Here is an 11,570-nt window from a genome sequence, read left to right as displayed (position 1 = left end):
GGTATTATTAATAATGTAAAGACATACCTTCCTTTTAATTCATTAAGTATGCTTTTATAGTTCTTTGATACTCCCATACTTGAATTGTGGTCTCTTAGTTTGGCGTAACACACATCAACACCATTAGACAAAATAAAATTATTCGTATTAATTGTAATTATCCCTTTCGCCCCAATACAGACACTTTATTTTTTGAAAATAAAATTCTTAAGGTAAAAGACTTTTCTGTTTGATAGGCCTAATTATAAAAATAACATGTTGCCATCTGTTTTTCAAGATATTTTTTGTTTAATAACTTGGTCCAAATGAAGCCCCAACATTGTCGAATTCTTTAAATAATGGAATAGAATATGCTCTATCGATTGATATTTTTAAGGGGAAAAAAAATTGAAATTGTTTTTATTACAATCTCGTGAACCTCATTGAACTATATCGCCCATTTATTCTCTACCCGTCATGTCTTTCTTTTTTTCTTTTAAAAAATGTTTTTTCTTCTTTTTTGTTGTTGTTTAAACAAAGTCATTTTCTACTCGCTGACTCAAAATATAATTTGATATATCATATTGTGCCCTCTCATGCATATCGCCTTTCTAATGCGCATTTCTCTTTCCTCATCTTCCTCTCAACCCCACATGCAGCTCATCCTTTTTGTACTATTTTCTGTACCCCCGATATCTCACTTCTTTTTGGCATTGTCTACTTTTTGTATTGTGACCGTGTTCTCCTATCTTTGTCATGTAAAGAGCTCTCTTGTCCCGTTTTTGTCTATGTTGGCAGCCCCTGATTGTATATAAATCATCTGTATTTTCATTGTTTTCAACAAAATCTTCCCCAAAAGTCTTTTTCAAAATTATTGTCGTCGTTTTCCCTTTCATGACTATGACTGTAAACTAATCATAGTCACAATCAACCTCACATTCCTACTGAACATCATGGTCGTAATCAACATCATCATCATCATCATTATCATTATCATCATCATCATCATCATCACCTCAAACTGCATTATTATTTATCATCATAATTTTGACCAACTTACAACAGTAATCATGATTTTAATCTAATTTCTATATTTTTTATTCCAATAAAAAGTACAGGCCAACAATTCGTATCATCATCATCGTCATTCGTATCATACGCACTGAAACATCTGTACTAGGATACGTTGTTATAGAATAAAACATAAAGACATCATCATCATCATCACCTCAAACTGCGTTATTATTTATCATCATAATTTTGACCAACTTACAACAGTAATCATGATTTTAATCTAATTTCTATATTTTTTATTCCAATAAAAAGTACAAGCCACCAATTCATTTCATCATCATCGTCATTCGTATCATACGCACTGAAACATCTATAATAGGATACGTGGTTATAGCATAAAACATAAAGACATCATCATCATCGTCACCTCAAACTACGTTATAATTTATCATCATAATTTTGACCAACACTAACTTGCCTTACAACAGTATTCATGATTTTAATCTAATTTTTATATTTTTTATTCCAATAAAAAGTACAAACCAACAATTCGTATCATCATCATCGTCATTCGTATCATAAGCACTAAAAAATCTATAATAGGATACGTTGTTATAGAATAAAACATAAAGACATCATCATCATCACCTCAAACTACATTATTATTTATCATCATAATTTTGACCAACACTAACTTGCCTTACAACAGTAATCATGATTTTAATTTAATTTCTATATTTTTTATTCCAATAAAAAGTACAGGCCAACAATTTGTATCATCATCATCGTCATTCGTATCATACGCACTGAAAATCTATATTAGGGTACGTTGTTATAGAATAAAACAAAAGACAAGCAAAGCTTCTATATTAATAAGCATAATCAGAGCAGTTAACGACGTAACATAAGATTTAATACAAGAGCAATTTAGACATGTAAATTCGGGATTATATACACCAAATCGTAAATTAGCGTTTGTCACAAATGAATCAAATATCCAAGATCTTTTACATATTGACTAATTCACAAATTGTAGTAGCGCTTTTCTAAGATAACTACCACCAAAATAGTGTTGATACAATTAAAAACAAGATAATCTAGTCTGAATCACGGATAAAATCGATACATTTTGACCTCATTAAGATAAATCTGAACAGGTACATCTTAAATGTCTTCAGTTTAAAAGATACGTTTCACAAAACTAAATCTATACAAAAAATATGTCCTTTATTTTACCAATGAGTACATCGCGACAATGGCATGAAAGTGAGGTGTATATACCTAATAAAATAACTACCACCAAAATAGTATTGATACACTTAAGAACAATATTTTTATTTATTTATCTATTTCTAATCTCTTGTCAGGGTAGCCCACTCACCAATAAGTATAACGTTTATACATTACAGTTAAAATAAAATTCTATAGTACATTTAAGAAGATATAGCACAGCAATAATAGACGTGGCACAAACAAATACTCGTTTCCAAAATAATCATATATCATTAACCTAGTTCAACTGTAATGCCAATAGGAAAATATTGAATTAGTCGCAATTATGTGAATAAATCAAGTTAATATTACAGAACATGCACGTAGTGTTTGCTCGGCTGAGCTATTCACATATCACAACTTTGTTTAAACTATAATCTCTTAAATAAATTGACAGAAGAAGCCGTTGTAATCGATTTTTTTTTTAAAGCTAATTCCATTCAAATATAGAAGAAACAATGGGGCTACACTTATAACAATCAGTGTGAGGTCTAGGCACACGTAAACATCCACTGTATATTTGCCTTGTATGATGCTCATGTACATCATTAGGATTGATTAAGCCTACCTTAAGATATAAGAGGGTGCTGCTAAGTTATGAACGCATTTATATATCATCATAACGCGACTTAACTCAAACATCTAATTTTAATGGCGGATAAAATTCGATACTTTTTGACACCATTAAGATAAATCTGAATATGAACATTTTAAATGTCTTCTGTTTAAAAGATACGTTTCACAGATGTACAATCTGTACAAAAAAAACTCGTCCTTAGGCCCCCATCACACCAAACTAGTTCTCTCTACGTTCTGGAACCGTCCTAGAAAATCGTAAAATGGGTTGTGGTCGGGGCAGAATGTGTAAAAAAAATGTCTATAATACGATCCTAGTTCGTTCGTAAACAGTCCTCAATCCGTCCATCTCGTTTGTTCCCCGTCCACAGCCAGTTCATATTAAGTTCAGATCGGGTAGATTAGGCAGTCCAAGCCAGTCTGTAGTCAGTTTAAACCCATTATAAACTAGTTCTACCTCGTTCCCAATACGTCCAAACCCATTCTAACTAGTTCGCCACTTGTTCTAACTAGTTTTTAACCCGACCACCCCGTTCAGAGGCAGTTCAACTCTTCCTCATCTCGTTTCGAATGCGCTCCTAAAGCGTGTGCAATCCCGCCCTGACTCGGGAGTTATAAAAACTCAGAGCGTTCTCGCCATTCCTCATTCCTGTTCAACTTCAACGCTTTAGGCTTTGCAAATCAAGACGTTCAAGTCAAGCACCTATCACACCAAACTAGTTCTCACTACGTTCTGGAAAATGTTGCCAAACGGGCTCAAACTGTGTGTGAACGGAGTGAACCTATGAGCAACTATTTACAATTTTTTAAGGACTTCGTGGAGGGGCTCGGACTGGCTTGGAAGGGAAGGTTGGTCTAGAACTTCGAGCCTGTTCAAAATTCTCCCCGTCCTGTAATTGGACGGAGTGACAACGTACTTAAAACGAGATGGACGTACTACGAACGGAATTGCCGTACTTCGATCCTACTAGGAACGTGTTACCACGTGATGTGGTCGAGCATCAACGAGGAAGAACGCGCTGGGTTTGTATAGCCCTCGAACCAGGACGGGATTGCAAAGCACGATAGAAGCGCGTTCGAACGCACTAAGACCAAGATGAGGACGAGTTGAACTGTCTTTGAACGGGGTAGTTGGGTTAAAAACTAGTTAGAACAAGTTTCGAACTAGTAAAAATGGTTTGGACTGCTTGGAAATATCAAATGTATTACAAAATAGGTGAATTGTCAAGGCTAGTTGGCCCGCAACGGTCGTTTACAGGAAAACATTTTGATGATGGTGGCACGGAACAGAGGCTGGGACATGGCGTAGGATATAGGGTTCAGAAGGCTATTCCCGAACTGCAGATAGCTGAAGAATATGAGAGCATCAATCGGCAGACCAGGTATGATGAGTCGAGGTTCGATACTGTAGATTAAAGCAATTACGCTAATCGGAATCCATGTCAGTACGAAAGCGATGACGATGAGAAGGAGAGTACGAGTCGCCTTCGTCATTTCAGCCATCGATTCCACGCGATGTGACGTTGCTGTCTGAGTTGTTAGGAGAGACAGACAGGGACCAAGTAAGAGAGAAATAGAAAAAAATAGAAAGAAAGGAAATCATGAACGCCGTAGATTTTGATAGGAACATAATTATACTGCGAAAAATATACATGCTATAAAACCTATTCCTGCATTTAGAGTGATTTTGATCTTCCAATGGAATCTATTCAAATTTTAACAAGACACCAAACACAAACAGTTCCGTAACCTTTAAATTTCCTTTCAGCGACAATTGCATATTACTTTCGTACTCACATGGGAAAGCGCGGGGAAATTATCCGTCAATGATTCATATTAAGATATCTTGTGAGAACATTCTGTCAGCAAACAGCCTATCGTTCGTTGTAATCTTTAGGCCTGCTTATCTTATCATTTATTTGTCGCAAAAGATGTCCTTGCAAATACAGTTAAGAAAACATGATCACCGAGATAACTTAAGAGAAATTTGAATTCTCTTTTACACAGAAATCATGCTCAGATTTGTATGTAACCATTTTTAGTCATATTCTCATTTTAGAATAGGTGGTGGACAAAGTCTTTGCTATCGTCACTGGCGTACCTGAGGGGGGGGGGCAAGGGGCAGAGTGCCCCCCCCCCCCTGACGGGCTGCAGGGAAAAAGAAAAAGGGGGAAGGGGAAAGGAAAAAAGGGGAAAGAGAAAAAAAAAGGGAAAGAAAAGAAAGGAAAGGAAAGGGGAAAAAAGGAAAGGAAAGAAAGAGAAAAAAGGAAAAAAGGGAAATGGAAAGAAAAAAGGAAAAAGAAGAGAAAGGAAAGAAAAAGGGAAAAGAAAGCACAGAAAAAAATGGGGAAATTTAAAAAAAAGGCCATGACCAAACGCACCGGGGGGGGGGGGGCAGTTGACCCCAGATATTTTGAAAACGTACAGATTTTTCCTGAAAATGTTTAACAAAGCTCCCAAGTAGTGAAGGCCTATACCAAATCCTTCAATTCTATGTTTGAAAATGCAAAAGTACCCTCATGACCAGTTCGGTCGCTCGAACTCCCTTCACTACTTTCGCTTTTGAGTTTCGTCGAAAACTTTTTACGCATCTTTCCCCCTCCCCCACCAGGAAAATATTCCGCATACGGCCCTGAAAAAGACGAATGAAAATAGGAAAATATAAGTATATAACAAATTCGACACTCTTTGCTGGCGCGAGCTGCGCTTGCTAGCCTATTTTGTATTAATTGTTTTCACTTGCTCGTCCCCCTGAAAAAAAAGGATTAGCATTGCCTCGAATACAATTGTGCCTTCCCCGACTGGCCCCAACCTGCAACCATGGCAACAATAACACCCAATGTATGTACCAAATATTACTAAAAGAGACTAATTCATTTTTTCTCTCGCTACGCTCGCTCGCGAATAAATGGAATAGACTTGCCTTGAAGATAATTGCGCCCATCCCGACCTGCATCATTAAAAACAAGTTTATGTATTAATTTCTATTAAAAGAGAATTGATTTTGTTTTGCTTGCTCGCTATGCTCGCTCGCCAAAATGGAATTGACATTTCTAACAAAATATGTGCGCCCCCTTGCCTGCAACAATAATCCTAGTAAATAAGTACCAAACGTTATTTTAAGAGATATTGTTTCCTTGATCGCCAGAACTGATTGATTTTAGTGATTGATATATATGAGTTGATTTTTTTTTTACCCTCTCTTGCTACGCTGTCTTTACAATTAACATCGCTAACAAACATGCTCGCTCCAACCTACAACAAATTACCAGTTAATAATTATGTACCACACGTTATTCAAAGAAAATTTGGTTTGCTCTCTAGCTACGCTCCCTCGCCAAAATGGAATTAACATCACCTTAAACATGATTGTGTAAGCCCCGACCTGCAACAAAAAACCTGAAAATTATGTACCAATCATCATTATATCTGTTTTGCTCGCTCGCCAAAATAGAACTACCATCGCTTTACTATAAATCACGCTTGTGCCCGACCCCGACCAAGTTTATGTACCATGTTCTCACTAAAAGAGAGGTGATTTTAGAGAAGCGGTTTTTTTTTCTTCGCTCGCTCGTCGAAGTGGAATTATGCTAATGTGCCCGCCACTGACCTGCTACAATATCATTAAAAAGAGAAATGTGGTGGGGGGGGGGGGGGGGGATTTTCCTGCCCGCCAAAATGGGATTGACAACACGATTGTACCAACTCCCGACTTGCAACAATGAAACAAAGTTTATGTACCAATTCATTGAGGACAATTGAACCAAGTTTAATTGGCAATTATTAAAAAAGGAGCGATTTTGTTTTTTTGCCCGCTACGCTCGCTCGCCAAAATGAAATTAACACCGCCCCAACCTGCAACAACCAGTTAATAGTTATGTACCAAACGTTATTCAAAGAAGTATGGGTGTGCTCTCTCGCCAAAACGGAATTAACATCACCTTAGACATGACTGTGTAAGCCCTGACCTGCAACAACAAAAACTGAAATTTATGAACAAATTATCATTACAAAAATTTTGCTCGCTCGCTTCGCTCGCTCGCCAAAATAGAAATAACATCGCTTTTAATAATCACGTCCCTGACATGCAACAATGAAACCAAGTTCATGTACCATGTTCGCTCGCTCACTACGCTCGCTAGCTCGTGGAATTATGTGCCCACCACTAACCTGCTACAATATCATTAAAAAAGAGAATGAAGGGGGGTTGCCTGCCCGCCAAAATGAGATTGACATTGCCTGAAACACGATTGTGCCCGCCTCCGACCTGGAACAATGAAACAGATTTGATAGCAATTCATTATTAGAGAAATTGTATTTTCGCTCGCTAGCTAAAATGGGTATAAAATCACCCTAAACACAAGATTGTTCCCGCACCCGGCATGGGACAATTGAACCAAGTTTAAGTGGCAATTATTAAAAAAGAAGTGATTTTTTTCTTGCTCGCTACGCTCGCTTGCAAACATGAAATTAACGTCGCTATATAACAAATAAATGTGCCCAACCCCGACTTGCAACAATACCGGTTTATATACCAAACGTTACTTAAAGATTTTTTTTGCCGCTCGCTCACCAGAAGTGAAAATTATCATCGCCTTTTTTTCTCTCGATCGCTTGCCCCTCCTGACGGAGTACCCCAGGAACGCCACTGGCTATCGTGTTATAAGAGGCAAATTGTGTAGATTACGTACCGATATTCCTTGGCCAATATTTCCGATCTTGGTCTCATTACGTGATGAAGATGATGATATCATGGTGTCATCTCTGCTCCCTGTCTCTAGAATGTCACTAAATGAACCTGTATGCGATGTCGATGAAACGCTTACGCTCGTCATCTCATTATCCTTGGCTGTGGAAAGGTTGAGGTCCATTAAACCAGTCGACTTCTTGTTGTTCCGTCTTCCAACCGTCTTCCGAATCTTGATAAAGATTCTGACGTAGAGAACGGCGATGATGGCCAAAGGCAAGTAGAACATGGCATTATTTTGGATCATATTCGTCAACGGACTGAGACGGAACCGCTGAGAACAATGGAGTCCATTGTCGTGATCGACGACGAACTCCCACACTGTGACGTACCCTATCCAGAACGAGAGTCCAATCACCCATGACAGAGAGCTGATGATGATTGCCTTGCGTTTTGATCGAGAGATATAATGGTTGATAGGATCATAGACCGCTTGATGTCGATCAGCACAGATAACAACCACGTTGATGTTAGAAGCATTGACGATTCCGCTGAAGATACCAGTTAAGACCTTACAGGCATTTTGAGAAAACGGATACCGGTCGATGTACCATTGCTTAACGTCAATTACCAGTCCAATTCCAACCAGCAGATCCAGTATGGTGAGGTTTATGATGAAGTAATTATTGTAGGTACAGAGACGTTTTTCTACTAGAAATGCGCCAAGACTGATGATGTTGGCAATTATAATGAGCGCGAAAAAGACAGCGAGGAAGATGAGACTCCTCAGATTAAGTTGAGTTGTTCCAAAGGGATCCAAAGAATTAGCAGTGACATTCATGTATTCACTTGCATTCTGGATGTCAGTCCAAAACATGTCCGTTGAGTAGGTCTGCGTGCTATTAGAGATATCGGCCATGATCAATGTTGCACCTCACACAGATTTGTCTGTGAATACTTCTCTAAACGAAAAGCAGAAGGTTTTATACAGTCATATTTAGATGCGATTTTCCTCAACGAATCGGAAGCGAGACGTAGAATTAAGCTGCGGAAGGTTAAATGGTAACTGCAAGTTACAGAAATGAAATTGGCAATTACTTCTTATTCAAATTTTACAATCTCTTTTCAAAGCCCGCATATCCAGTGCGAAAAGTAGTTTCTAAAAAGAGATGTTATCGACAGCGAAATATTAAACGAACTCAACCTACATATTATGTTTCAGTCCTTGAAACACATTCGCGTGTTCATATGAATTTGACATGGAGAAGTTTTATTTTGATTACCGATTCAATGTTCTTTTAGAGGTGACAATACCGTTTACTCATCTTATTGAACAAATTTTCGCTCAAGAAAACCATCGTGGCGCTTATTTCAAGAAAATCAATTGAAGAAAATATATAATAGAGAAACACTTGTAATAGCTTTTAATACGCTCAAGGGGACTTTACATCCTGATATGACCCGGCGCGCCGAGGGGTCATATCAGGATGTAACGTCCCCTTGAGCCTATAGAAAAAGCGATGCCTCTCATAGCACGCCGAGGGGTCATACCAGGATGCAACGTCCCCTTGTGCCTATAGAAACAGCGATGCCTCTCATAGCAGTCAAAATATCTATGAAATAATTCATGTCATATAAAAAAAAAAAAAAGAATAGATGCATTACATTTATATTGCTAGAAAGACTAGCGAGAACATTCTTCAAAATGATTATTTATGTGTCCTCATTTGGGGTAACTTAATATGCTGTAGATTACAGAAACTGCTCCCAGACTACTTTAGCAGGGCGAGCACGTTTACAGCGTATGCGCCATAACTTGCCTTAACCATTTTCCTGCTTGATAGATTTCACGCCCCCCCCCCCCCCCTTTGGAAAATAGAATTGCTCAAAATTCGCCATTGCTTTTTGGAAGAAATGCAGGAAAAAACGAAAACATTTTCACATAAATGTACAGTTTACGCATTCAAAAATGCCTCAAAATGTCCCATAAAGCATTTTTAAGGTTCAAAATTTTCCGGAACCCTTAAACCAGCTCCGGACCTCACGCCGAAGTGGCTTTGCGCTTGCAATTTGTACATTTCACCCCCACCCCACCCCACCCTTTGCAAAATCTTGGATCCGCCCCTATTAAACATGATAGAAGAATTGAACATCTTGATGATGAGAGAGTAAAGCTCATTTAAAATATGATGAACCTTTATTGATTATTTTTTTCTCTATTGAAATACAACCTCTGCGAATTTCTAAAGTTTCAATTACTCATGAGAATGATGTTTCATTGAGTATGTCGTCCCTCCTTTTACCAAAATGTCATTTGATCAATAGAACCATTTAATCAGAAACTAATCTCGTATTTACTAGAAAAAATGAAAATATCAAATAGATTAAAAAAGAGGGGTAGAGAGATAGAGAAAGAGGGGAGAGAGAGATGATGAGACCTGCATTGAAAAGAAGAAAAACGAAGCTCAATTTCAACAGAGACCTTTGGAAGTAAAGATATTTTTCACTGATTGACATTTTCGTAATAAGTGTTTCTTTGGTTTTTTTTTAGAGACTTATATTTTTTAATTCTTTGGTACTTCCGCAGTGCTGTGAGGCATACATTCGACGAAAAATTGTCTTTCTCCTTATTCCTTTTTTCTCATTTGATATCTTGCCTGCATCTATACTTCTTACTTTTACTTCTATTCTGCTACTTGTCAAAGCCTGTTCAGCATCTAGACAAGGGTTATGCTGCCGACGGTGGACGGCTTGTGCAAATTTGTGCAAAATAAGTAAAAATGATGTATACACTCGGCGGAAGGAAATCTCTTTCTCCCATTCTATTTTCTCATTCCATCGGCATCTTAATCGTTCTTATACAAGTATATATACGATTTCACCTTACAATACCCCCTTTCATAGCCCTTCTATTGGCGTAACGATGAACATACCGAAGAATTTGCCCTTTCATATGTAAACAAATGTCAAACCGCCGCTTTCTCGCATGTGCCGTTCATCCTTCACTCGCTGTGGCAAGCCCCGGCCGGAAGTGAAGACCTATTGCGTAACTGCTTTTTAGCTGCTGGTGCGCGCTTTGTATTTGAATTCGGCACACAGTGTCAGTGCAGTTAGTGATATTATCATAGAGATATATATCAATTCGGATTTTTTGTTTTTTGTTAAGCTTAATATTATCAATGTAAAATTAAACGAATCAATTTAGGCCCGCGCCCCATCTATTTTAGCAGCATGTTCATGCACATGTACATGCACATTTATCAACAAAACGTCAACAAACACAACCAGCTGCTAGCCGGGTTCCGAAAAATCGCGCGTACACGGAATAAGAACGTCCTTTAACTATTGTCATCGGTGTTTTGTCCTCACAGTCCACTAATTATTTTCCGTTTATTAATAATATGAATTTCCTATTTTCACCCTAAGAATCCTATTTCTTCACACCAGCATCCAAGTTAGATTGTTAGTAATATGTGTTTGTGTGGATGCACAAATAAAGAGTAATTTTTGTCCAGTTATATCATGAAAAAAATGAATTTTGATAAACTATTTATATAAAAATCAATAATTATGAAATACAATATTCAGAAAATAGTATCAATTCTTCAAAATTCATAAAAGTTTTTGGGAAATGGCATGCACGCAATATGATACAAATCATATAACCTGGGCAAAGGCACGGGGAAATCAAGTTTTGGGGGATAAAAAGGGAAATAAACAATAAGACACAGACAAAAAGTTTTGGCATTTGACATAATATATGAGAGTAAGGGACAATATTCTAGCTTTAAATAAGAGTATTTCATTGTTTAGTTAAAATATCATATTAAAGCGTTTAAAGCCTTCAAGGTTGAGAACGCATTTTCGCCATGTTTGTATTATGCATGCATAGCCTTCCAATGTGCCTGCTACAGCCCTAATAACCTCATGTAAAATTAGGACAGAGACTTAAAGTTTCGGTATGTGAAATAATATATGAGAGTAAAGGACATATTTCCATATTTAATATTGAGATTTTTTTATATTCAATTAAAATGTCAAA

General features: G+C 37.4%; 1 protein-coding gene across 1 annotated transcript; it reads right to left on the bottom strand.

Moving 5' to 3' along the window:
- Positions 1-4,071: 4,071 nt before the first annotated feature.
- LOC115920527 (5-hydroxytryptamine receptor 1A-alpha-like) lies at positions 4,072-8,447 on the bottom strand. The gene is made up of 2 exons (XM_030976392.1): positions 7,533-8,447; positions 4,072-4,371 (listed from the first exon to the last, which is right to left on the bottom strand). Exons 1-2 carry the CDS (start codon positions 8,445-8,447, stop codon positions 4,072-4,074), a joined length of 1,215 nt encoding a protein of 404 aa, XP_030832252.1.
- Positions 8,448-11,570: the final 3,123 nt, after the last annotated feature.

Source organism: Strongylocentrotus purpuratus, unplaced genomic scaffold (genome assembly GCF_000002235.5).
Source record: "Strongylocentrotus purpuratus isolate Spur 01 unplaced genomic scaffold, Spur_5.0 spur5_scaffold_9, whole genome shotgun sequence".
Classification (NCBI taxonomy): domain Eukaryota; kingdom Metazoa; phylum Echinodermata; class Echinoidea; order Camarodonta; family Strongylocentrotidae; genus Strongylocentrotus; species Strongylocentrotus purpuratus.
This window is presented reverse-complemented; position numbering and strand designations above follow the sequence as displayed.

Excerpts from the sequence above, each read along its gene's own strand:
- LOC115920527 (XM_030976392.1), bottom strand. The coding sequence starts at position 8,447 with ATGGCCGATATCTCTAATAGCACGCAGACCTACTCAACGGACATGTTT. Across the intron at positions 4,372-7,532 it reads ATATTGGCCAAGGAATATCG|ACAGCAACGTCACATCGCGT; the intron begins GTACGTAATCTA and ends CTAACAACTCAG.